The sequence below is a fragment of the Sphaerodactylus townsendi genome, linkage group LG01 (genome assembly GCF_021028975.2).
Source record: "Sphaerodactylus townsendi isolate TG3544 linkage group LG01, MPM_Stown_v2.3, whole genome shotgun sequence".
Lineage (NCBI taxonomy): Eukaryota > Metazoa > Chordata > Lepidosauria > Squamata > Sphaerodactylidae > Sphaerodactylus > Sphaerodactylus townsendi.
Window position 1 is genome coordinate 97,831,585 of NC_059425.1, and position 27,152 is coordinate 97,858,736.

The 27,152-nt window shown below is 42.4% G+C and overlaps 1 protein-coding gene across 1 annotated transcript in view; it reads left to right on the top strand.

The window, feature by feature from the left end:
- CNKSR3 (CNKSR family member 3) overlaps positions 1-27,152 on the top strand; it is a 79,613-nt gene that overhangs the window by 31,966 nt on the left and 20,495 nt on the right. Inside the window, exons 2-4 of the mRNA XM_048488464.1 lie at positions 9,622-9,785; positions 22,952-23,154; positions 25,247-25,334. Of these exons, the coding sequence (XP_048344421.1) occupies positions 9,622-9,785; positions 22,952-23,154; positions 25,247-25,334 (455 nt within the window). The remainder of the gene's footprint in view (positions 1-9,621; positions 9,786-22,951; positions 23,155-25,246; positions 25,335-27,152) is intronic.

The window sequence follows — 27,152 nt, forward strand, 5'->3', positions numbered from 1 at the left end:
GTTCACTTCTACATGTGGATATCCAGTAAGTACTACTGGTGAGAATTAATTGAGAGTCAATGATCCATACTATATTTTATACAGATGGTGTTTCATGGAGGAAGGGCAGGTTTAAAATGTGCTGCTGGGTTAGCCTGATCTCTTCACATCTCAGAAGCTAAGCAGGGTCGCTCCTAGCAAGTATTTGAATGGGAGACCTCCAAGGAATGGCAAATATCTTTCCTTGAAAACCCCACAACAGTTGCCATGAGTCAAATGTGGCTTGACAGCGGGAGAGAGGGGGGGGAGGGAGGGAGGGAGCGAGGGGGAGAGGGGGGGAGAGAGGGGGGGCGCTAAGTCGGATCACACAGCACATAAATTCAGGGCATGAATTCAGGCCCATTTCCCTATTAATGCATACAAAATGCATTAAGAAGAAGCAGAAGGAAGTTGAATGTTAGGGCACTGTAATCCACATTAAGAATAACATCAAAGATTTAAAAGCCTTAGATAAACTTGTGTTATTTTGCTTCTCTTTGATAGTAATTGCTTCAATTACTGTACAGCACTGGTTATGCAACCCCAACCAAACTGATGCCTACTGAACCTGTGCATTTAGAAGGGTGTAACTCTGTTTAGGATTGGACAGTACTCTTGTATCCAATTTTGCCATAATTCAGGAAATGGTCTGAAGCAAGTATTTTAACATTCAATATGACAATGAATCTAATTTTTCTTTGAATACCTGAGTAAAAATGTTGGACTCTGCTAGGAGATCTTTGCCATTTTTGACACTGATGTCCACTTTAGCATATTATAAATGCTGGAGTAGAAACTCAAATAAGCAACCAGAGTTGCTACAGAGCCTTGATGGTACAGATGGTGACAGCACAAGGTTTCCTAATGTTGGTCCACGTGGCTGAGAAAATATTGGTCCTAGCCAAAGCAAATATGTTACCTCCCTGCAAAGAAAACTGGAGATAGCAAAGTAAAGAAGATGTGAGGAGAGTAGCCAAGCGAGTGGTAAGAAGTACTGAGTAAATTTCAGTGCCATCCAAAGCAGTCACACCCTCCTAAGCCTGTTGGATTTAGATGGGTGTATCTTGATTGTCCTGTTGGAGTTCAGTTCTATATGCTCCTGACTGGAGAGATCTTTGCTGAGCCTTGAAAGTGAAGATTCAGAATTTTACATGCCACATTCCCAAGGCCTAGATTAACCCTTAATATGAACCACAGTTTAGATCATTTTGTGAAACTGACCATGGCTGATTTAAATAGTTTTATTTATGTATTGTTATTGTTGTTATTCAGAAAGCACTTTTTCTGAGCATATGCAGAGAATTTCTTTCCCCACTGAATTCTCTCCACTTGTCCTTGCCCATCTCAGAATAAAGAGAAAAGTTTACAGAACTGTTGAGTTTAGAATAGATTTTCAGTGCATTTTTACACATGTGTATATAGTTTTAAAGAGTTTAGCTTGCTTTATTAAGGCCTAATGATGTAATAAATAGGTGCTGTTACATCAGACCTTCCAATATTTTTTTAAAAAATATTGTGGAGGAAAGATAGGATATTTGGGTTACAGATATGCACAGAACGGAAAAGGATTTATCTGTTGTCCCCTCTCCCCCCCAAGCCATATCCACCTACCTAAGCAACTGCAATTAATGCATTGATTCAGTTACAATAGAAGTAATTTGAATAGAAAGCTAATGGTACATTCCAGACTCTTGAGACTTGCAAAAGATTTTCATTCCTGGTTAAATGATCTATTCTCTCTTGGCAACACAGAATTAGAAATTTGAACTACTGAAGAAGCAAGGAATCTGCACTACCAGTTTGGGTTTAACTATCACGCAAAATTCTAGCAAGTAAAAACCCTTCCATTTTAAATGGATATTGTTCTTCAAGGCAGCTTTGTGGTGGCACTAGAACTGTCTGGGCTTGCCCCAATAGGGCAGGTGTTTCTTTAGTTCCACTGATAGTGCGCCCAATTGTTGAAAGAAGCCAATCTTTGTAACAGGTTCTGTTGAAACATGAAATGCCTAGTGTCTGCAGCAAATCTCTGAAAACACTTTGTTTTTGTTTGATTTATTTAAGTCTGCATAATGGAGACCTGGCATGTGTGTAGAAATACTGTATTTCAGATGAATGTACTGGGTTATTCACATGCTCTTAGAAAGCAGCACTGCATATTGAACTTCTTCAGCCTCTCTTATCAAGTGAAACATGGATAAACTTACTGCTAAATGTTGGGAAACTCTTCCTTTTAAAGAGGGGTGGGGGATGCTTCTTTCCTCATATAACCCTCACATTTGGCAGATTTTTGAACCTAATGCATAGATAAGACTAACTATGAAATGGTATTGGCAGCATGTCAGTTCTGCAACCACAGTCCCCCTAAATGTACCAGTACTTGGCAGGCCATACACAGTAAAACACTTCTGCATGCCAGTGGATTAATACAGAATCAACATGTTTTCAGTACCATTTCATACTAGGGTTGCCAGCTCTGGGGATTCCTGGAGATTTGGGGCATGGAGCCAGGGAGAGTGGGGTTTGGGGAGAAAGGAACCTAAGTGGGCCTCCAAGTCCACCTTCTAAAATAGTCACCCCCCCTCCTCCCGAGAACTGATCTCTGAAGCCTTGTGACCAGTTGTAATTCTAGGAGATCTCCAGCCACCACCTGGAGACTGACAACCCTACTTGGTGCTGGGGTTACTAGGTTGGGTGCAGTGGTTTGTCAGTATGGAAATACTGGTACTGTTAATAACCTGGGTCTTGATGTCATGGCTTTTCATCCAGCTGCAAACAATAGTGTGTACGTTCCTGTCTACTAATTCAGTCCATTTATATGTATGTTAACTAGCGGTTCTTTTACATGAAACTCACTTCTGTTATTCACGGGAAGATTACGAGCCTGCACTATGGCCCTAGAGTCTTTGACTTTAGTTCTTGGCTTTCTTGCACTAAATCCTGATGCCGACTACCCTTCAGTGTCATTACCCTTGCAGTGTCATAGTGTCTGACTCCCTAGCCATTGTCTTATGACTCCTTTTTAATTCTTTGATTTATTTTTATTTTCTGCTCTTTCTATCTTTTACTGAAAATGCCTTGCTGATGTCAATTTTATTTATTTATTCAATTCAATTTACTATCCTGCCCTTTCCCGTCACAGGCCGGGTTCAGAGCGGCTGACAACCTTTACATGGCAATATCATATAAAATTCCATAAAATATTTAATCACAGACTTTAAAACATAACTAATAACGTTCTATAATACCCCCTAAAATATTTTAAATTCTATGGCGCCGATAGTATATTTTAAATAGATGTTTATAACCCAAGGAGTTCAGTTCTCCCCTCTTAATAACAATCTAACTTATAAGAAGAAGAAAGCGGGGTGGATTTGGGAGGCCAGCTTGTTGGAAACCGTGGCTTCCTTCATCATAGGCCTGGTGGAACATCTCTGTCTTGCAGGCCCTGTGGAAAAGTGCTATGTCCTGCAGGGCCCAGGTTGAGGCTAACTGGATATTTCAGCTGAAATGACAAACTGTCTTTCTTCCTAAACCTCTGGTTATTGTGACCCTGGGAAATGCACAAAGATTCATTCTATGGCAATGAGAAAGAGAAGTGAAGACAACGAGAAACAACTGAACTATGGGAACAATATTAGAGCAGTTTGAGAGCGTTAGTACATATTATGTGTTTTCTGGAGACATCTCTGCGTTGGGTGGAGAGGTGAGCATTTCAGTTCATATTCCTCAGGCGTGCTTAGACCCAGTTCAGACTACAGTGTTTCAAGATATAGAGGCCTTAGACCTCCACCATATTTAGGGTTGACAGCTTCAAGGTGGAAAATACAGGAGATATAGAGCTGGAGTCTCGAGAGTGCAGGGATTGGAGAGGGGAGGGGAGGGATCTCAGCAGGCTATGATGACATAGAGTTCACCCTCTAAAGGAGCCATTTTCTCAATTATCTCTGTAGCTTGGAGATCAATTGTAATAGCAGGAGATCTACAGGTGCTACCTGAGGCTGGCAACCCTAACCATTTTTACAATCTAAAACGGTCTGTGAGTAGCTGCATGTATACTGATATGTTGCATTTCCAGTGTAACATATCAATACCCCTCTAAACAAATAGCACCCCACTCCCTACCAGCCATTTTTGGTTGTGAAAAGATGTAGGGGAGAGATCTGTGATCACTTACTTGTGCTCTCTGGTCCTAATCCAAACCTGACCTGTATGCAGCTGGGAAGTACAGAATGTTAACACATGCCCTTTTCATCTGGGGAGAAGTAATATGTGGTTAGGCCCACAGTCATCTTATACATATAAAAAGCAAACCGTGACTTTGTTAGTCACTCCCTAAAGCCGAAACGGCTGGATGGATCGCCCCCAAATTTTCACATGACGTTCCTCCCTGTTGTGGGCAGGTAATCAGACCTTCAAAGAGCCAAAAGTCCATACCTGAGCCAGGTAAAACGTCTTTTTCCTGGCGCATCAGGCCATGAAGCTGACTGTGCTTAACTGTCACCTGCCTAGAATGTTAGGTGCAGCCACACTGTCTGTCTTCTGTGGCCTTGAGGGCTTGGGCCCTATGGGAACTTAGAATGTTAGTGCAGATGAGCGGAGATAAGCAATGAAAACAGTAAGTAGATAATACTGTTAGGTAATACGAGTGGAAGTGAAACACATACACACGTGTGAGACATCAGGTGGGGTCCCCCCCCCCACACACATGCAGATAACTTTCACTCTCTGTGCCTCACCCACTACTACCACACAACACACATACTCTCATCCACATCCAGCTCATCCCTCACACACCTCACTCTGCCCCTCCTCTCACATCCAACCACCACTTGCTTACCCACTTCCTCACCCATATATCCATCACCACAGCTCTCTTTTACTAAAAGTGAGCTGGAGTTTGCCTTTTCTCTTCTAAGGCTAAGAAAATCCAGCGAGGGTGGGGGCGAACCAACACTACCGGCTCCGCTTCTTTTGCACATGGCCCTTTAAGAACCCAGGGAGCTGGCCTCGATCTGAGCGCCTCACCACCCTGCCTCTGCTGCCTGACTGGGATAGCCTGCTTGCCCCAGTTCTGCCTTACCTAAGCCAGGACTGTGCGTGTCAACCAGCCTCATGGACAGCAGGATTCGCACTCTGGACAGTTCCGTTGTGGATTGGAAAGGGTAACATTATACTAAAAAACAAGACACCACCATATAACAATGTGAATTGAAAAGGGAAAGAGGGATTTCATTTGACCTCCCCAAAAGGCTATGCTGTGGATCATTGGACCTGCATGGACATCTGTGTGGGTTGCGGACTGTGATGAGAAAGACAATTGCCACAGCAACGCGTGGCTGGGCCCTGCTAGTTTTAAATATGTGTCTTGCTATGAGAAACACAGTTGAAATCCTCACTGTCCATGAGAGACATCACTCATTTGAACAAATGAAATTTGGATAAAAGAATCTGGAAAAATACTTTTTGGACACCGGTCAATCTAGGTTGAAACTGCATCTGTTACATGTATACATTGATTCAGTAGGTGATATGTAGTTGGATATGTAGATGATATGTACTTTGTGCTTTGTCCAGCATAAAGTTCAACATTTTCAAGTTCCATGGAAATCAATAAGATGTTGCTACAGCCTGTATCACATTCTTTGGTTTCCTTCCCTCATCCCCAGATATCTTGGTTCTGCCCTTCAGTGAAAGCTAAAATGAATTATGTGATAGTAATGATCAAATAGACATGTGTAGTTTTCATCAGTTGATATAAACCTATCCAAGTTAACAGTTGCTCAAAAATTGCCATATGGTAAATCAATTTTCACTTACCTTGTGAGGCACAGTAGGAAAAGAGACAGTTTCATATAATTTAAAACTTTCAGAACTAGTAAAAAAGGCAACAGAAGACAACAAATGTGTAATTTTTTACCACATGTAGTAGTGAATACTCTTAAGATAACTCTGTATACTACTTCACCTTCCTTTGTTTCAGCAGTTGTTTCTTGAAAGCTGCATTTTCTGGATTATATTTAGGAAGAAGTTATTTTATTGCTTATGCTAAGCATTTTCATACGAGGAAATTAATTCAGAATTGGCTGTCATCCTACATAATCACACCAGATAATTCCTGGTTGATAATGTGTACTGTGCAGTAGCTTCTGTGTGCTGAGTTACTTTGGATTTACATTTCTTCAACAGCAGTGCTTTCCCCCCTCCCTTCACTGGTCCCTGAACAACTAATCTTTGAAGCTCAGTGATGTTTGAAGAGCAAATTGGGGCGGGCGGGGGGGTACTTTTTCAAGAAAACTTGGTTGGGAGCAGGCTACTCTTAATACAATATGGCAGTCTGTGGAATAGAGTGAGCTCAGAAGGGGTGGAGCCCACAATCTCAGCAATTATTGATGAGCTGTAGATGAGAACTTTCTCTCACCTCATCATTTGTGGGATGTTAATTAACTAGTTTCGGGGTTTTTTAAAATCTGTTTGTATCCTACTGGAAGGTCTTCTGTGGCCTTGAGACCAGTTATCCTTGTAAGTGGAATCCAGGCTCAGACTGTTAGTTGAGGAAGATTATCTGGGGGCTGCTAGTGTTTGTTTTCGCAGTCTCTCTCCTTGCCTACTAACATACATGTTTTCCTCTTTTTGATGGCAGGCCTACTGAGCTCTTTCTCCTTCCCTGTGTCACATATCACTTCTGGCCTGGGTGGACATGTTGTGGCAGCAGTGTGGTCCCTTACCTGAACTTTATTTATTTATTTGCTTTATTAGGCTCAATTAGCCTAACTGCCCAATTAGGCTCAAGGCAGTGTACAACATTAATTATAACATCAATAAGACAATAAAATTCCATAATATATCCCTGAATCATTAATTCTGGTAAGGGATTGAACTCTATCCCTTAAATCCACATTTATGCAAATAGAAGGAAGGAAGAAAAAGAAGGAATCCAGGAGAAGGAATAGGAAAGGGAGAGAAGGGGAGTGAAGGCTGGTTAGATACCACTGCTGTTCTTAACAATAAGCCTGGCAGAACAGCGCCATCTTATAGGCCCTCCGAAATTGCACCAAGTGAACATGTCTCCTGTGATGTGATTTACATAGCCTTATTTTAGCTCATTTTAAAAAACAGGTTATAAATTTGCTTTTTGAGTTACCATGTTTCAATCAGATATAGGCATATTGGTGCCCCCCCCCCCCCCCGGTATGAGAACATCCTTAGTAAATGGTGGTGAGATGTGCTGGTGTGCGTGGAGCATGGATTTACCACATGCTTTTAGATAGAGGCAAATGAAGTTGGCATTAGCATGACTAAATGCACTTAAAATTTTGGAACTGGGATTGCTTCATGCAGGTTGGATCCATGGGTTCCTTTTCTGCTGAAGTGAAGGGAGAAATCTCTTTCAACGTTGTCTGTATGTGCAGTGTTACTCCTGGTGCCTGAAACTTATTATTAGCCTAACTCAGTTTGCAACTTGAGTTCAGTTACTCCTTTAATTTCAGTGCATATGCAAAGCTAAGCAGCATGGTTATGAATGGTTAAAGTGCCTGCTTGATTAAATTGTCTGAGAGTATAAGTGTAAAGAATGTAAGATTTATTGCAGCCCTTCTTTCTGCTTAGTTGTTAGTCAAGCTGCCTTAGTTCCTTTGTTCACAGTGAAGGAACGAAGAACTGAGGAAGGATGGATGCTTGTTTCTGTGCCTTCTGTTTTTGTTGTGTGCCCTAGTTTGATTATCTGATTGCTGTCCTGCGGAGGAATTTAGCCGAACAAAGAGGCTTTTGCAAGTTGAACTGGTGGTTTAATAACACTTGCATTGTTTTCATTAGCATCCCAGTGATTCAATGTATTCCTCCTTCTGTGGTATCTGTTTACTGGTGTACGATCCTTTTTTTAAAAAAAGCAAGAAACTGATGCATATTCTAACTTAGAAATGATAGCTACGGCTTTCACCCTAATTGATGCTGTCCTTTAAACAGGGCCCTGGATTTGTTGTTAAGAATTTCCTCCTTAATGCTTGAGAGACTGGAAGCTAGCCATCATGACCTGTCTGTTGCCAGAGTGAATGAATAAGCTTAACCATGTACACATTTTGATGCAGGAGTTACAGTAGCAATGCCACCTACCTTCATCAGTCTTTTTATTTATATGAAAATAAAATAAAAGGTTCTTTTTGTTTAACTAGAAGCTTTGTGGAACCGAAGGCAAAGTTCAGAGGCATGAGAGATCCAGGCATTGACCTCATGAAGAGTTCTGTATCATGTACTTGCATATCATACTGTGGGACCTTTTATGGGAAGAGTAGCTACAATCTTGTAACTTTACCTTATAAATTTTAGTTTTTAGTGACTAACACAAATAGAGGCTCGTGCGTCTAGAGCTGGTTTGCTCCCCTCCCCTCCCTTGCATGCCACCCCTCCCTCCTGCCCCCTTGCATACTACCCCTCCCTCTCCTTCCCTTGCATGCCACCCTTCCCCCTCCCTCCCCTCCCCTAAATTCCAGATGCCGGCCCCCTCCCCTCCCTCCCCTCCTTTGCATGCCATACAAACAAAAGTGTCCCAATCATCACCAAGTGAAGACAACAAAACATCTATGAAACTCAGGAGAAACTGAGGCTGTAGAACAGCGGTCTTCAGCCTGTGACTCACAGGTTGCAAGTTCATATGGAGCAGCCATTTTTTCATTTGCTGCCAGTTGGAAGTGCAGTTCCAGTTGTATGGAGAACCAAGGTGCCATGCATGCTGCCACTTTGCTCTCCACATGCAACAAAATAGTCAGGTCACATAGCTGTAAAGAGAATCCCTCCATGGCCCTGGGGTTTTTTTTTCTTGCTACACTATACCGGCTAGTGCTTGGATTGTGTTCCCAGTCATCAGTTCTTTTGGTCTTCATTAATCTTGACACCAGAGAGGTTGTTGCTGTTTTTCCGTCTTTCTGTCACATGACCACCTGTCATGAGCTTGCAGCTCTGTGGGATCTGAACTGAAGAACACTGTACTAGAAAGACTGCAATCATTTATACACAGCCAACTTTTCTTTCGATGATATCTGCTGATTTATTAAACATCAAGTATGAAGTCTCCTGAGATATTATTTATTTATTTGCTATTTATTACATTACATTTATACCTCACCTTTTTCTGGAAGACTCATATTGGAGATGGGTGACAAAAATATAGATGATTAGCAGATAACATAATTCATTGTCTTCATGGCAGAACTTCAAAACATATGTATATCAACAAAATATCCTCTAGACAGCCCATGCCATCATGATAGCAGTTTTTAAAGAATAATGTTATTCAGCCCTTCCTCCAAGGAGTTCAGGAGGGCATACATTGTTAGTTCTTCCTCCGTTTTATCTTTACAATTGCCCAGTTGTGATAGGTTAGGCTGAAAAGAGTTATCAGCCCAATGTCATCTGGCAAGCTTCATGACAGAGTAGAGATGTGTTGTTCTAATTTACCTGCCTTTAAAGATGATAGGGTGGGTACTGATTTGGAGTTATGTTTTCAGCCTGTTTTTAAAGCAGTAACTTACATTAACAATAGTTGTGTTGGATGCATTTTTAAATTGACAAAAATGGAAATATAATATAACTCTTTTCTTTCTTCTTTAGGATTAGATGATTGCCTTCAACAGTATATCCAAAAATTTGAGCAAGAGAAGATAAATGGGGCTCATCTGCTGCAAATTTCACACCAGGATCTTGAAGAACTGGGTATTACTCGGATTGGACATCAGGAGTTGGTGTTGGAGGCCGTGGATCTCCTCTGTGCATTGGTCAGTTAACAGAGTTAATGTAAAGATATGATGTTGAAATCTTCTCCCTTTTCTGTGTCTGCTGGGATAATTTGTCAAAAGAAGAGATAGTGTGCCCCCTGGGCTTATTCTGCAGAATGTTTCAAGGGTGAACTAAGAAGAAGTTGTGGAAACTCATGTCCTGTCTAGAAAAAGGAAGAAAAGTTGATATAGAAACAGTTTGCTGTGAAACAGGTGTTCCATGAAGTCATGCTGTTTTGTTGTTGTTACTGCTGCCGAGCATTCCCTGAGTGAGTGACTGAACGCATTTCTCTGTTGGATGATAGTGAACAATGGAAGGGGTGAGAATTGTGATACTATAGTAACCCTGGCCAGAGCTAGTGGGCTGTGGTTTTGCCCAAGATGGAGTTACCAGCCCTGAACGACAAGGTTTGCAGCTTCGAGTTGCTCTTAGAACTGTATTGCAGCTTGTGTGCCAGTGGCTTTTGCTGCTGAGCAGCCTGATTCCTGTTCTTTCATCAGGCTTTGCTATAGTCTGGGAACCTCCTAAGCCAGGGGTAGGGAACCAGCGGCTCTCCAGATGTTCAGGAACTACAATTCCCATCAGCCCCTACCAGCATGGCCAATTGGCCATGCTGACGAAACTTGATAGGGTCGCCAGTTCCCTAATTTTATCTGGAGAGCCGCAAAACTTTCCTGGAGACCCTGTCCTAAGCCTACCAAAAAGGGCACAGTGATAGTTGCCTGTGGAGTTGATTTGGAAGAGCAGTTTGTACAGAATTCTGTGGAACATTTTTCACAAGAGCAAGTCATGGACATGGCTCCATGATGATTGCTGTTCTCCCAGTTGCTCTGGAGTTCTGCCATCAGGTCTTCGTATCCATGTGACTATGAGTCAGGATCTCATGGTCAGTGCCATCCATCAGTCAGATGGTCTCAAGTCCTTTAAATTTGGGAATTAACTCTGACTGTTCTAAAATAATTTTGCTTATACTGTGCATCTCCTAGAAGCCTCTTGACCTCTCATTTGGCTTCTGGGATCAGTATTTCCAATGTGTGGGCAGTCATTTGTACTGGTGATATACTTGGTTTCTTTTTTAAAAGGAATGTAATTCTTTGTATTCAGTATTTTACAATTTTGTAATATCTACCACAATTGGGGAGTATGCCATGAGTCTTGCTGCCGTAAGTGACACATTATTCCCATCTCTGAAATGATTCCTTCGCTATGGCTTCTTCTGTAACTCTTTTTCAGCACCCTACATCTTCAGCTTAGGAGTGGGCCATTGTGAACATCTTTAAATACAGAATGTTCAGTTTCTGGATCTTCAGGAAAAAGCAGAGGTGTAGCTGGGCCGAACTGCACCTGGTGCACATTTTATATTTTCCGCCCCCCCCCCCCCCTAAAGCCCCCTGCGGCGCCCCCCTTCTCCCCTTCCCCCACTTACCTTAGTTCCTTGCCTTTTTCAGAACTTTTCTGGGCTGCAAAAGACCTCAGTAAAAACGGCCTGATGGGAACTATACTTCCCAGGAAACCTTGTGAGTCCCAAGGTCTCACAAATGTGAATTCCTCAGGCATTTTACTGAGAACCTTGCAGCCTGAAAAGTTCTCAAAAGGAAAGGAACTAAAGTAAGTGAGGAAGAAACTTATCAGGGAGCCCCATAAAGAAGGGCATGGGGAGGCGATTTCCACCTTGGGCATGCACCCGGTGCACGGCGCGCACCCCGTCCCGTTGGAGCTTCACCACTGGGTAAAAGGCTCAGATAGTAGGCTATGTGAAAAATCTGAAAATTTGGAGAGCCTCTGCCAGTCATATAGTTAATATTGACTCTGTATAAGTGTGCAGCTAGCCAGATTGATTCAACGTACCAAATTTTTCCCCTCTCAGTCTTACCAGTAGGTGGGTGGGAGTATGAATGGATGGCAGTTGTATAATTTTAGATTAGTTTGTGCCTCCCTGGTGCCAATTACTGTTGTAATTTGGCTAAAGTGTGGACTTTGGTTTTTTCTGATGTTGCTGGGCTTCTTTCACTGATGGATGTCTATGTTATGTACACTTTTTGGGCCCTCTTAAAAAGTACTTCCGGTTGGTCCCCGTTCTTCCCCCACCCACACAAAATGGGGTGCATTTATTGTGAACAAGTTTATATTCTATTTTTTAGTATTTTTAAAAAATATAGTATTATTGAGTAACAGGCTGTATTCTGTGGACATTTTACATATTACACAGTCAGACCACATTTTCCCACAGAGGCTCTTCTCTGTGCTTCTTCCTCCCTCCTGGCCTCACATCTCACCTGAAAGACAATCAAAACCCATTTTTGAGTCCCAACCAAATTGTTTGAGAACCACTGTTGAATTGCATTCTTGGTCTAGCATTAACTACAGTCGGGTAGTTCAAAGAAGATTGATGAGCCCTTTACAAACTTGCTCAATAATATTTCTTGAGACAACATGAGTTGAGCAAGTGAAGAAGTGAGGTACAAGTCCCTTCTCAGCCTTTTCTAGTGCTTTGTGTGACCTGCTTCTTGCCAGTCAGTGTAAAAATAGGTCACTTATCTGGATCTGAACTTACCCTGATCACTTAATTGCTCCCCTGCCTTAGTAGTGTGATAACTTGGGCTAGGACTTTGGTTGCTGAAGTTTGAGATGGTAATGTTTAGGAAGATTCTTTACTCCCCATTGTATTGAAGAAGCTCAATATAGCAAGGTTAATGAATTCTTGGCTTTAAAAGTTGATTTCATCTGCTGGTAGCCAGACTGTGACAAAGATCACTGTCAGGGATGGCACCTAGTTGGTTGAGATGCATTCCTAACTCCATGCCATGGCTTCATAAAATGTAGACAGTGATGGTATCTAGGTGCTTGAGGTGTATTCCTGTCTATGTAACTGCTTTGAGATATATGTACTTTGCCTACTAAATGTAACCACCTCAGTAATGGAACATTCTTTCCTTGGAACTTCTCATTTTGTATGGTTTCCTGCGCTTGGTAGATAATCAGACGTCTATACCCTTGACATCCTTTTCTGCTACTCCCATGAGGATACAGATGGTTCCAGCTGTTCCATGGAGGAAGGGAGTGCCTTTTATCTCTAACTGTTGGCTGACCTTGGGGCACCTGTAGGCTCTGTTGTAACTCCTTTCCTCACATTCTCACCATGGCCATGCAGGGGGATCTATTTTCTGGGTAAAGGGTCACAAAAGTGAGGTTCTGGCAAGTGAACTGACTTCTTTTGCAATCTAGGTGCTTTGGTTACATTTTTCTGTTTCAATAAAACACTTTCACTGATCTACAATCCAGAGCCTGTAGTGTTTTAAGGATTCCAGACCTCCAGCATTAAGCTAGGTTTGCTCCTCAGAGGAACAAGTCAGATGGTGTTTCCTCTATCTGGAGGATTCCTTCTTGCTGTCTGGGGTGTGTGAGGGCTCCCTCACCCAAGCCCTCCCTGGCAATCCTGGCAGAGTGGCCGTCCACAGCTTTGGTCCCACTGTTGCCATCCAAACCATTGCCAGTAGCTGTCCCACCTGTAGCTCCATCCATAGCTGTAAGGAGTGGTAGTTGGCTTTGAGGAATCTGTGGAGAACTCTGTTACAGAATCCAAGACCTAACAGCTCACCAATGGGCAATGGTTGGATGAGCTTCTTTTGGTACATCATGGTTGGAACTTGAAGATCCATCAGCATGGAATTAAATCCATGTGCCTGTTGTCAAGTAGATGTTCATAAATGCTATCCAATTCCAGCATCAGCCTCAAGCAGCCAGCATGGCCACCTCACAAGCCACTGGGCTTACAAGCAGGGCTGATGGGAATTGGCATGGAAATTAGTCTCATGTTCAAGGAACATCTTGGAGTCTATAGAACTCGCCACCACTGGACTAGAGGCAGTGGTAAAATGCAAGAAGGTGCCAATGTAAGTGCAATCTTTAGGGATATACACCTAATCCAGGTGGGACATAGAGAGAGATTCCTTGGAGTTATATCTTCTGTCCAGACTACAGAGATCAGTTCCCCTGGAGGAAATGCATGCTTTAGAGGGTTGAATCTATGGCAGTGTACCCCACTGAGGTAGCCCTAAGGACTCTTGCTGCTATGTTTTGTACCAATTGCAGTTTCTGGAGCAATCTCAAAGATAGGCCAGTGCAGAGTAAAGAAATCTAGACTAGAGTTGATCTCATTGTCATTGGATCCACTGCTTGCCAGATCAATCAGAGATGAGTAAGGGGCCAGCTGGGCCTGGCTCCTGCTTGAGAGGAGTGAAAAAAGGTCACTCTATTTGTATGGCCAACCTGGGCCTCCGTGGATAAGGAAGACTCCAGGAGTACCCTTAGACTATTAGAGAAGGAAACAGGAGTTAAAGCCAGTTGGTCTAACATTGATAGCTGGGAACCTCATCTAGACCCTTGATTCATCTGAACTGAACTGTCCACACCTAAAACAAGTTGGCCTGGCCTGTGTCTCCCCAGCATGCCCCCCCCCCTTTTCAATGGCAACAGCCCCCACTTGCCAATCCCAGGAAAGTGCACATAGACCCCTAGAGAGGGAAGGTTCATTACTCTGAAATCTCTGCCCCAATTAAGGATTGGTTGCCATTTCACTCCAAAATGGCAAGGGCTGATTCTGCATTCTGCTCCAATAAAGCCCTGGACATGAAGAGGAAGGCTAGTTCCTCCTCCCTCACAAGAAAAAAGATCTCTGTTAAGCTAAGTAAAAACCCTACCCTGAGGCCTAGTAGGTTTACAGAAGCAGAAACACAACAAAATGGGGAAAATGACAATGAGGCCCACAATTCATTTACAAACTAACAGACCTTCCTGTTCAGATAGAATGGATAGTTTTTAAAATAAGCAAGTGTGTCCTTAAGACTGGTGCTTTTAAGTGAAGCATTACACATAAATGGAGAATGCTAACTGAACATTTGAAAGAGAAACTTCTTCCCCCTCTCCCTATCTTGTCTGACCAGCCGTAACAATTGTGAGATCTTGATAACATTACAGAATTGAAAAGTGGAGGTTTCATGAGACTCTAGCTGATACCGAATGGCCTGTGCAGCTCATTCATAAGCTTGTTAGGATATTCATTCTCTCCTTTGCAGTAGAGATATTGTGTTGGATACAGTTTACTTTATGATAGGGACTCACTCTGTGGACTTGTTCACATTCTATGAATCGCTGCCAACAGTATATACAGTTTCATCAGTGAGAATGGTGGGAAAGAATGCTCTGTCATGCTTTTGCCTTACAGGGCTACATTCCATTCATTATGTAGCTCTTCTTGTATTTGAGTGTATTCTTCTTAAAATGGGCAGAGCTTTTGACTCCTGGTATAAAATGTGCTCTTGTTTCAAAAGGATGGAACAGAAATGGTTTATGTTTGATAAACTGGAGTTGGGGAGCGAGTGCAGCCCATAATAAACCTTGTATTTGAAACAGCTGTCCTAAATATTCCCCATATCCCAGTTTCACAATTGCAAAATAATAACACTTTTTAAAAAGTGGTGCCAACAAAGTAAGTTTTAATTTAGGGAACTTGAAATGTAATCCACCATTCTGTCATTAGCATGGTTATATCATACAAGCAAGAAGCATCTGGTAAAATGGTATGATTTACTATATGCATTGCTGTCTGGAATAATGGACATAGTAGACACCCAAGAGCATTTTCCCTTTCTGTCTCATTTAACAACAAAATTGAGAGAGCTGAATATTTGCCAAAACCTTTGTCCTATCTTCTACAATTTCCTTCTAATTTCCTTCATAGATGCACATTTTGGCCTGTTTCCTAGATCTTTCATCTGTGTGGTGCCGCTCAAGTTAATGCGTCAGAATGTTCCTATGACTTAGCTAAAATGTCTTCCCTTTTTGTTGGCGGTAGAGAACAGGAAAGGGTATGGGTGTGTTGTATCCTTTGTCACTTCTTAACATCCTTTGTGGGTGTTCAAATATGATATGGTGTATTTTAGAGGTGTTTTTGTATGACAATCCATCTTCATACTTAATTTGAAGTTAGTTGATAAAATGAACAAAATGTTGGTTCAAGAACACTGTAAGATTTTAACTTTTAAACCAGCAGCCATTTGTGTGGAGCACTTCTAATTTATCCTTTTTCCGCAGGAGACTCAGCTACGACCTTCACCTACCGGTATTTAATATCCCCTGTATCATTTTGATAAACTTGGATTTAAAAACCCTGGTGCACTTTAAGGACACTTTTTAAAAAACTTTACATTACATTCAGCAGTGCTGTTTTACATTTGGATAATTTATTACTTATACATTATGGGGGAAAATATCTCTCTACATAAAAATCTAAATGTGTGTTTGTCCCTGATGGTCTCCCTCAGAAGCTGCTGGACGGATCGCCCCAAATTTTCACAGGACATTCCTCCCTGTTGAGGGTAGGTAGTGGACCTCAAATCGCCAGTCCATACCTGAGGAGCCAGGTGAAACATCTTTTTCCCTGGCTCACCAGGCTCCCATGAAGCTGGCTGTGCTTTAACTGTCACCCATAGAATGTTAAGTGCAGCATGTCTGTGGCCTGAGGGGTTGGTATGCCCTTAGAATGTTTGCGCAGATGGCCAAAGATGAGCAGTTAAAATAGTAAATAGGTAATACTGTTAGGTAATATGAGTGGATGTCAGGTTCCCCCTCCTCACACTTAGGTAACTTTCACTCTCTGTGCCTCACCCACTGCTACCACACAACACACATACTCTCATACACATCCAGCTCATCCTCCCACACCTCACTCTACCCTCCCTCATATCCAACCACCACTTACCCACTTCCTCACCCATATTCGCCACAGCTCTCTTTTTACTAAAAGTGAGCTGGAGTTTATGCCCTCTTCTAAGAAAATCCGTAATTGGGGTGGGGAACCAACACTACCGGCTCCACTTCTTTTGCACATGGCCCTTTAAGAACCCAGGGAGCTGGCCTCGATCTGAGCGCCTCTGCTGCCTGACTGGGATAGCCTGCTTGCCCCAGTTCTGCCTTACCAAGCCAGGACTGTGTGTGTCCAGCCAGCCTCATGGACAGGTGGGATTCACCTGGACAGTTCCGCTTGAAATGGAATGGGAAGGGTTACCTTATACTAAAAAAACAAGACACCACCATATAACAATGTGCATTGAAAAGGGAAAGAGGGATTTCATTTGACCACCCCAAAAGGCTATGCTGGGGATCATTGGACCTGCATAGACATCTGTGTGGGTTGTGGACTGTGATGAGAAGGACAACTGCCACAGCAACGCGTGGCCGGGTCTGCTAGTTTTAAATAAAATAAGCATGTGAATTCTGTTGGAAAGCAGTCTATTATTAAGGTGATGGAAAGAAGGCAAATGTGGTTCAGTAACTGGAGGAGGAGGTAGCTATTATGGATCATTTTGCTAAATCTCTCTCTCCCCCCCCACCTCAGGTTTTCAAATTTGAGTAAAAAACAGGGTTCAGCACAAGTACTGTATCAGTGGTTTGAACAGGACATGCAGGAGGGCAGTGGGGCTGTGGGTAAGTTAGAAAGCTGTGATGCTTCACCTTTGAAACCTTTGCCCTTACTGGTAACTTTGTCACTGACCATGTGACTAAAGAGCCTTAGCATTATGCCTGGGAGACTTCAGGTCAGATCTGTGCCATGAACTTGCTGGATGTCTCTAGAGGCAAGTCAAGCTCCACTTCCTCCTGTAATATGAAGACCTGAAGGACTGTTGTAAAGGTGCCAAAGATAGATTGTTAAAAACAGCTGTTGTTTAAAGTGCTAAGTACATGATAAATCATATTTGGAGTGTCGATACACTGGTTTGTTGTTCGTTGTTGATCAACCATGATGCTGTATTGTGAGGCACATGCACATTATTCATGTTTCTGATATGTAGACAGTTTACAGTGTTGTGTCTGTATAAACTGGAACAAGCTCTAGGAATTTTGTGGAAAGCAATTTGATCCACAGCTAGTCAAGTTAATGATTAACAAGAAAGGAATGTTTGACCTTGGTATGTTCCTAATGCTGTGTTTCTTTCTTTTGTTGAGATGGTAGGAAAACATAGCCATTGTGGGGTGTGAGATGAAAGTCAAAATGTGCTGAATGCTTCTGAGCAGGGGCTTCTGAGATGCTGTATACAAAACTGTCCTTGCATCTAGGAAAAAAATTCTTGACTTAGTGTGGAAGTTTCACCTTACAGAATAGAATGCAGAACAGTATAAAATAGTTTTGATATTAAGCAAAAGACTTATTGGCTATAGTTGCTTAAAATGTCAGATGTTTACATGTGTGGAGTGACTGGCACATCCTCTTAACTTCTTTCTTTCCTCTGTCCTTGTTTCCTTATTTGTGAATTTGAACAAATACTTATAAAGTTGATTCAAGATATTTGATTACAGAAATATAGAAAGATTGCAGAAATATCTAAAGATGACTGGTACTCTCCATATCTTTAAATTAAAAGCAGCTCTTGATATTTTGTGTGTGTGTTTATATGCATTTGTATTTGCTGGAGCTCTGCTCACTCTGTGGAGTTCTTCCATTTTTTAATTCTCTGAAGTCATTTTTCGTGGTTGGGAAATCCTCTTGAATGGCATAGGGCAGTGGTGGCGAACCTTTGGCACTCCAGATGTTATGGACTACAATTCCCATCAGCCCCTGCCAGCCTGGCCAATTGGCCATGCTGGCAGGGGCTGATGGGAATTGTAGTCCATAACATCTGGAGTGCCAAAGGTTCGCCACCACGGGCATAGGGTGTGGTGCAGAAAGGAATAATTGGAAATTGGAGTCCCCCTTGCACAAGTGGAGGTGCTTTCTGTTTATGCGTAACATCATTTGGATTCTGTCTACGGTTGATTTTATATACAGCTGTTGCATCTTGACTGAAGCATGTTTATCAGTTTGCAGTAGAACAGATAGATTCAAGTCTTTTCGTGCTTTAGAGACCAGCAACGATTTTTGGGGTATGAACTTTCTAGAGTCAAAGTTCTCTTCAGATTCAAGTTCTAATGAAGTCCTTATATCTCAGTCTGAAGGTGGGAGGGGTGTTTCAGAGAAATGAGTCAGGATGCACAGGCACAATGTAAAAAAGCCACAGCTTGATTAGGGCAGGGGAGAAATGCGTGGGAACAGAAAAGTGTCTGTAGAGACATAGGAATCCTGCTTCTGTATTCAGCCTTGGGGTGGTGTGTGTGTGTGTGTGTTCATTGTTCTGAGTTTGTTAACGAACTCAAATTAAGCAGTCTCACATTCCTGTTCCTGAAGCTTTTCTGTTGGAGAATTGTCACTCTTAAGTCAGCTGTAGGATGAGCTGGGTGATGAGTGTTTTTCCACTCATTTTTGAATGTTGTGATTTTAATGTCAGATTTATGTTCATGTATGCTTTTGTCCATTGTAGAGAGTAGAATGGCATTGTTAATACTGTCTGGCATATATAACATTGGAAGATGAACAAGAGAATGAACCTGGCTGGTGTCGTTAGGTCTGGTGGTGGAGAGAGAATTGACATCTTGATTTTTTGCAGGCCTAGTCTCAGAGTCCCTATTAGGAAGTACATTTTTGTGAATAAGTTGTTTAAGGTTAGGAGATGGTCTGTGGGCAAGAAAGGTTTTGCCTTCCAACGTCTGGCAGATTCTGCAGGGTGAAAACAGCTGTGTGAAAACAGTGTGAACACGGTGTAAAATGGTTTAAAACAATGGCCCCTTCTGCACATGCAGAATAATGCACTTTCAAGCCACTTTCACAATTGTTTGCAAGTGGATTTTGCTATTCTGCACAGTAAAATCCAGCTGCAAAGTAGATTGAAAATGGATTGAAAGTGTATTATTCTGCATGTGCAGAAGGGGTCCTTGTAAAAGGGTTTACACCATTTTCAAAACGTTTTCACACTGCTGTTTTTCACCCATGTGCTATCCGCCTTTGTGAGAGAGCGGTATCATGGTCCAGCATAAATTGCAAGTCACTGATTCGATGAACCAGTTTGAACTGAGAGATGAATGTGACTGGTAGTATCCTGTTATTTGTTTGGACTTATCTTGAAACAGGTTATCCCTCGGTATCATTCTGGCTTTCTTGATCAGTTTCCTTACATCAGGTAGGTATTGCAGTTTCAGGTAGGTATTGCAGTTTCAGAAATATTTGTTATAGATATAGGTAAGAATCTCTTTCAAAAGGATTCAAACAGATGCAGATGTAGCACAGCGCTTGACTATAAGCAATATATTTGGTGCATTTAAGGTGGTGACTGGAGGCGTGTAGATATGTTTGGTGATCAGTGGGTTTCTGTTATAAGATAATGTTTATGTTTGCATTATATATTTCTACAGGAATGTCTAGAAAATGTAATTCTTGTGCATGGGCTGATTCATGGTCATTTTGTTGATTTGGTGGAAGTTGCTGAAGGCCTTGTGACATTTCTCCAGTGCTTCTTTCCCATGTGTCCAGAAGTTTAAAATGTCATCAATAAATTTCACCTACATTAACAAATGGAAACTGGGGAAGCATTACTCTAGATCAGCCATAAAATGATGGTATGTTGCGGTGCCATGCGGGTGCCTATAGCTGTGCTCCTGGTCTGAAGGAATACATCATCACCAAATCTGACATAGTTGTGGGTGAGGATGAAGTGGATTGATGCCTTATCATACACAGCATGCCTAGGTCTGTCCATGCAAATGTGTCACTATCAATAGCAGAATGAATTTCATCCTCTGTGGGTGAATTGTAGTATCTGCAGTGTAAATCATCATACCTTTCTATCCTCTTGAGGGCAGGGGATGGCATTGCTGGGGTGGCTACCAGCCATATGGGAGGGGAAGTGAGGAAGGAGATTTCTAAAACAGTCCCTTGTTTACCTGTCAGCGTGCAACCACTCCTTTGGGTCCTGGCTGAGGAGATGGGAATGGGGACTGGGAGAAGTCAGCCACAGAGTGGGGAAGTGCCTATCTAATAGTGCTAAGTGCCCTCTCTATGCTTTTCATGCCACCAAGGTGCCTTTCTGCTCGCATATCAGGGACCCCAAGTGCCATGCAATTGTTGTAGCTTGCTTGACCAAACTGTAGCTTATTTAAAAGTTGAGCTGTATATTGAACCCTTTGTTGGAGAACACTTTGTAAACTCCCTGACATTAGCAAGGGAATTATATTTTAAAATCGCATTTATATTTTAAAAAAACACATGTTGTTGAACTCTGTCAGCATCTTGGAGGGTGTAATGGGGAAATGGTTCCATAGTTTCTATGGAATGGAAAAACTCAAATGCAAAATCATCATTGGAATTATTTCTTGTGCTTGTGTGTGTTTGAAAGGTGGTAGGTTTATGATACTGCTACTTTAAAATGCATGATATTGTTTATTGAATAACTCAGGAAAGATGCATTAATGCTCGATGTTTAGGAAGCTACTTCTCCAGTTATGTACAGAGAAAAGTTTTAAAAACTTTTAGGCAGAATTGTAGCCTGATGTACTGCATTCATTTCTGTATGGGTGTATGACTGGGGAGGCTTTGTTATCCTGTGCTCAAATTGCACTTGCAAGTTTTCTTTGACCTTGACATAAACCCTTGGAAAAGCCTGAAGTAGCCTTAAGGAGTATGACCAGTATCACAACTCTCTGCGTGTGGTGCTCTGTGAATGCCTGTTTTGTATGTTAGATCACTAGTATTTTTAGAATAATTGTCCTTTCTTATAATTGTTCTTTAAATAGAAAGATTGTCCAGTTAATGTTCTTGAATTGAGGTTTAGCAGTGCAGGAATTTATACAGCTGGGGTTATCCCTATTATATTTGTTCCCTGGCTTCCTCTGTAAGATATATTGTAATAACTTGAATCTTTTAGAATCATAGAGTTGGAAGAAACCCCAAGTGCCATCAAATCCAACCCCTGTAATGCAGGATCCAACCCTCTGCAATGCAGGATGCATTGGTGGCCTAGCTCATTTTAATTTTCAGCTGAATTATAAAGATTACAATGAATGTTTTAATTCAAAATCCAGTGTTAATCTTACTTGTTTGATTCTCTAAAAATCATAAGTGTCACAAAAAATACCTTGTCATTTAGAATTAAGCATTGGATCCTACCAACCTTTGAATGATACAAAAGGGTAAGAGGCCAATCTTGCCCAGTTCTCCTGCTTACATCGCATAAATTTTTGTCCATGTGGGTCCCACAATTCCTGATTCAGGTTTTTGCAGAGTAAAAGATGGCCCCTTTTCCCTCTTGTACCACTAGAAATGTTAGTGGGGTTGAATACTAAATCTGAATGTAATACAAACCAGCTAAGCCCTAGATGTCTAAGAGTTTGGACTCAGCACAGCTCAAGCCGTTTTATTTGAAGGAAGCATTAAAAATATGATTGGTCATGTGTTGATTGTTGTGGGAAATCTGACTGTTTGTCAGCCTGTCAGTTTGATCATTGGGGAGGGGGTAATCTCATAGAGAACAATGTTTTGCCCAGAAATTACCAGTTTTGCTTCTGATTTTTTTCAATTTAAATGTCTCTTCCCTGATTATAAATGAAATTGAACAGGAATTTTTATATACTTGTCTTGAGTTTTTAGTTCCAATACTAGAGTTTGATTCTGGGCCTTTGCCATTCAGAAAAGTGAAAGTCCGTGTCTGAGAACTAACTGGGGATATCCTGGATGAATTTGCTTCCTTGGGGGATCATTTTTGATAAGGAGCATGCTGTGGGCTTTCACAATGCCATCAGGTCAAAACCAAAGTAATTTTTAGTTAAGCTGATCAAAAGATGAGGAAAGAAGAGATCAGAGTAATGACTCTCATTTCTGGTGCAATGCAAAAAATTGCAACTTTACCCTCTGAGTTTCAAGCATGCATTGAAGCAGTGGTGAAACTGTAACAGGGTGGTGGTGGTGGTGTCGTGCTGCGGGCGTGGACTATTAGCGTCCTGCGGGGGCAGAAAAATCACCCCATGGACCCCCCTTGCAGTGGGAGGAACATGGATAGATCAGGGTGGGGTGTGGGCAGGGTGTGGGCACTCGGGCAGGTTGTGCCCTGGGCACAGTTCCCTCTCGCTCCGTCACTGCATTGAATACATGTGGAGAAGTTGAGCTAAGCTATGAGGAACTAATGTGGCCAATGAAAGCTGTGATCACATTCATGTGGTGGCCTGGCTGATTCTTTGAGGAACCACTTTGAAAAGTTGTCATGCTTACCCCCCCCCCCTTTCTTTCTCCAAATATTTTCAATAGAATTATGGCCTCGAAACAGACAACATGAAGAACCTGGTTCTTAAGTTACGAGCTTCTTCCAACAATCTGCAAAACTATATCAGCACCCGGAGGAAAAGTTCCAATTATGATGGAAATACCTTGCGCAAGCCCCCTAATGAATTCCTTACCTCAGTGGTGGAGCTTATTGGTGCTGCTAAGGCTTTGTTGGCATGGCTGGACAGGTAATGATCCTTCTGCATGTTTTTAAAAACCAACAACATCAAGCCCTGGAAAGATTATCCCTGTATTTTAGGATGCCTAGGATGAACTCTTTTGTTCCTTCACCCTGCCAAGGCAGACTCCAGAGAGAAGCCAGTGGCTCCTTACTTCCCTCCCTTGTTTTAACATTATCTTCTGCTTTTCAGTGTATTTCCATATGCTACCCTGAGGATAGATTACATGGAAGTATTCCAGTTCACTGTCATTCTTCACCAAAATTATTTAAACAATGTAAATGTAATCAATCACGATTTACACTAAATTTTCAGTTTCCTATCTGTATGACAAAAAAGGAATTGGAAGAAGGAGTAGGAAATGAGAAATGTGCCTTCATTGTCTGACTAAAGTTTGCAGCATACTCTGTTGACAGCTCTAGTGAATGCTGACACGTATCAGAGCAGATACCACAGTTGGGGCCTTGTTTGGGGTTAAAAGATAAAACCAAATCTCCTGCATCCTGCCATCCATCCATTAGAACCAAGTGTGTAAGAAAGGAAGTGCATAGACAGTGAGAGTATAAACCAAAGAATGCATTTGCCTGCCCTAAATAAGCATTGTTTCTAGCAAGGAACTGGACCTGTTTTGTGCCTGTTTGCTACTTCCTGTTCTGTTTATATCACAAAGAATCTTTCCTACTTTTTTGCAGTTACTGATTTTCAGTGCTAATATGTGTTGTGGCCCAGCCTGGTTGCTCCCCTTGGTTGACCCTCTAAAATTAGTGGGTGAAGGAGCTCCTCAAAAAAGCTGTGTTTAGGGAAGGCAGTAATTATCCTTTTCAGTACTGAGGTAAGCTTGCAAACAGTGTTGAAAAGGTAGCTTCTAATCACCTGGCTTCCCTGTGTTAGTCAAGAATACACCATTATAGAGCGTTATTAGAGGATTTCATATGGAAATAAAAAGCACACTGAAATTTTTATTTCTGAGATACAGTTGGCTGATCTAACTCTTTAATTTGAAGGAATTTTATGATGAGAGCCTGTGGGGCACAGTGATTAAAATGACAAAGTGGGAAACCCTGGTTCAAACCTCTACTTTGCCATGGGAGCTTGTTGGGTGACCTTGGTCTGGTTGCATACACTCAGCCTTAAGCTACCTCATAGAACCATGGTGGTGAACCTATGGCACTCCAGACGTTCATGAACTATAATTCCCATCAGCCCCTGCCAGCATGGCCACTACTTGTCATAGGATTGCTGCGAGGATACAGTAGAATTGAGGAGAACAATCCAAGCTGCTTTGGGTCTCCATTGCAGTGAAACACAGGATATAAATAAATATACTAAGATTTTACTAGTGTATCTCCGCACTGATCAGTACTTTGGTGGATTTTTTGTTACTTGGGAAGAAATAACCATTAAAGGTCACTTTTCCAGTAGGCAAACAGTGCAGCATTTTGAATTCCTTTAAGCTGTATCCCTTGGTTGTGGCATGAAAATGAAAGTGTTAAATGTATCTGTAGTCTAGCAAAGTTCTCCTCAGTGTTTACTTTTCTCCCACAACTCAGTGAAGGATATTTGCTTCTTTGTGAGAATGCAAAGGGAATTGTAGTCAATGAAACCGACAAAACTTTCTCCCTACCCACCCACAATATTGGGGTCAATAATGTTTGAGACAGGTTTGTTTTCTTCCTTCCCTCTTTTCTTCTCCAGAGCCTAGCACAAACTGAGGCCTTGCTTCTCCCAAGCATTTTCTGAGATTCTTGAAATTACCATGGCTGAGTCTTGTTTTGTTCACCCAAGCCTATTGCAGAAGATTTTGCCTCTAGGCAGAGCGCAATAAGAAGTGAAGGGAATTTTATGATGTATTAAAATCTTGCTTGTATATCTATCCCCTGTTCTCTGGCAAGGAAGAAGTTGTTGCTGGTATCCACAAATAACGGTTGGCTGATAAACCATGTTAGGTATTCCAGGTTAGCATGGTTATTTTTGGAACCTTGGTGAGGTGTTGGGGCTCATCTGCCAGGGTACATACAGAAGGTCTGTGGGTTTTTACTAAGCAGGTGGATCACAGCAACTTTTGAATGGCCTCTTCTTTTGTATTTGTGTTGGACCACAGGACTCCATTTACTGGGATAGCTGATTTTTCAACAACAAAGAACAAAATCATCCAACTCTGCTTAGATCTCACCACCACTGTCCAGAAGGTAAGTTGAAGTTTGGCATATCATCCTTCCTCCTTATTCAAAGGCAGGTAGAAGTACATGTGGAGAATTAAATGTTTATTAATCTCTGTGCAGTTTGGTAACAAATATATTGGTGTTTGGGGGATTTTTAAGTCATGAGGGAAAGCTAGTACATGAAGATTGTTGCCAGGTTTTGCTGTTCTACTCCCCCATAATTGAAACGTTTTTGATACGTTTTTGTTTTATTTCTACGAAGTAGTTTGTAGAATTATTTGACCACTGTGTTAATTTTTAAACTATTAATCTTCTTTGCATTGTAGAACTTCATATTTGTCCGTCACAATTGTTCTCCCCTGAGTAGGAGGATATCTACTACAGATGGATTGTTCCCACCAGCTTGCTGGAGAGACAGGAAGTCAAAACCCGCCTCCTACTCCATCTGGGAGAACCCTCCTCCTTCTATGTTCTTTTCCTGCCTCTGAAGAAGAAGCAGTACTTTAGAGTCTGTCCTGTTCTTTCTTCACATTTCTCTTTTTCTCCGTACCCTCTCTTTTTCTCTATTTAGCTGTCTCTTCTCCAGCCCTCCTTCCATCCATTTGGTGACTTGCAGCCCTTGCAGTGCCTGCTGAGTTCGTTTTCAGCTCTTTCTTGGCCAGAGGCCAAGGAACTCGGCTGGAAGGCTTGCCGGGAGGGGGAGGGGACAGGGGAGAGAGATGGCCCAAAGTGGCTCCCAGGAAAATTTCCTCTCAGAAGAGGAGCCAGAGAGCTTTGGAACTCCCAATGAGTCACCCAGCATTTCCATCTGGGGCTTCTGAGGCGCAGGTGAACCCTCTGGCAGTGGCCATTTCCCAAAGCGTGGGAAAAGCCACAAAGGATTGTGCCGAGGGCGGGAAGAAGGTGACCACAGCAGAGGCAGCACAGAGAAGTGCGGGCAGCTCAGGCAGTGTCCCATCCAAGCTGCTGTCAGTGGTGGTAAGCCCAGGGGCATCTGTAGACACCCAAACGCAAAAATAGCCACCCTTTTTTCAACTGTTTGAAGCCCTACGAGCGGCCATGAGGAAAGACATGGTTTCTCTATTGGAGGCAAGGGGAGTTGGAGTTCCATCCCCCACAAGCCGGTTTCTGCTCCTTCTCATCCCATTGAAGAAGGTAGGGGGAGACATGAGTCCAGAGCCCCCATAGTTACCAAGGCTGCCAGGAAAAGGGGCAGGGGCAGTCCATTGACGATGGATTCATCCTCAGACGACAGTGACTCAGAATCCAGGGAAGAAGGAGAGTTCCTGTCCCAGGAACTAGAGGATATCCAGGTAGCAAAAAAGTTGCTCAGGTTTTTCCAGCAGGAGGATTTTCAACACCTCCTCAGCAGGTCTCTTTGGGCCCTACACTTAAGGCCTTCTGCCAGTGATCTACCATCAGAGTAGAACATATCCAGGGGACTCTGAATTGCCAGGTGGATTGGCTCAGTCGGCAGACGATCCCAGAAGGGTAGTGGATGCAGAGCAGGGAGGTATTTCAACTGATTTGTCACACCTTAGGGGTTCCCCAGGTGGACCTGCTTGCATCATACAACAACAGTCAACTGCCCCATTCCTTCACACATCTTCTCACACAGGACAGTGGAAGACACGAATGCTCTCACAGCCCACTGGCCCACAGTTCTCCTATATGCCTTCCTGCCAGTGCCAGTTCTACCAAAGCATCTATGCAAAATCAGCCTCCTGAGGGCAGAAATAATCGTTGTTGCTCCCTACTGGTCCAGGAGGCCATGGTCCTCAACAGAGTTGGCTGTTGATCCTACCAATGCAGGCAGACCTACCCTATGACCCTACCAGTGCAAGC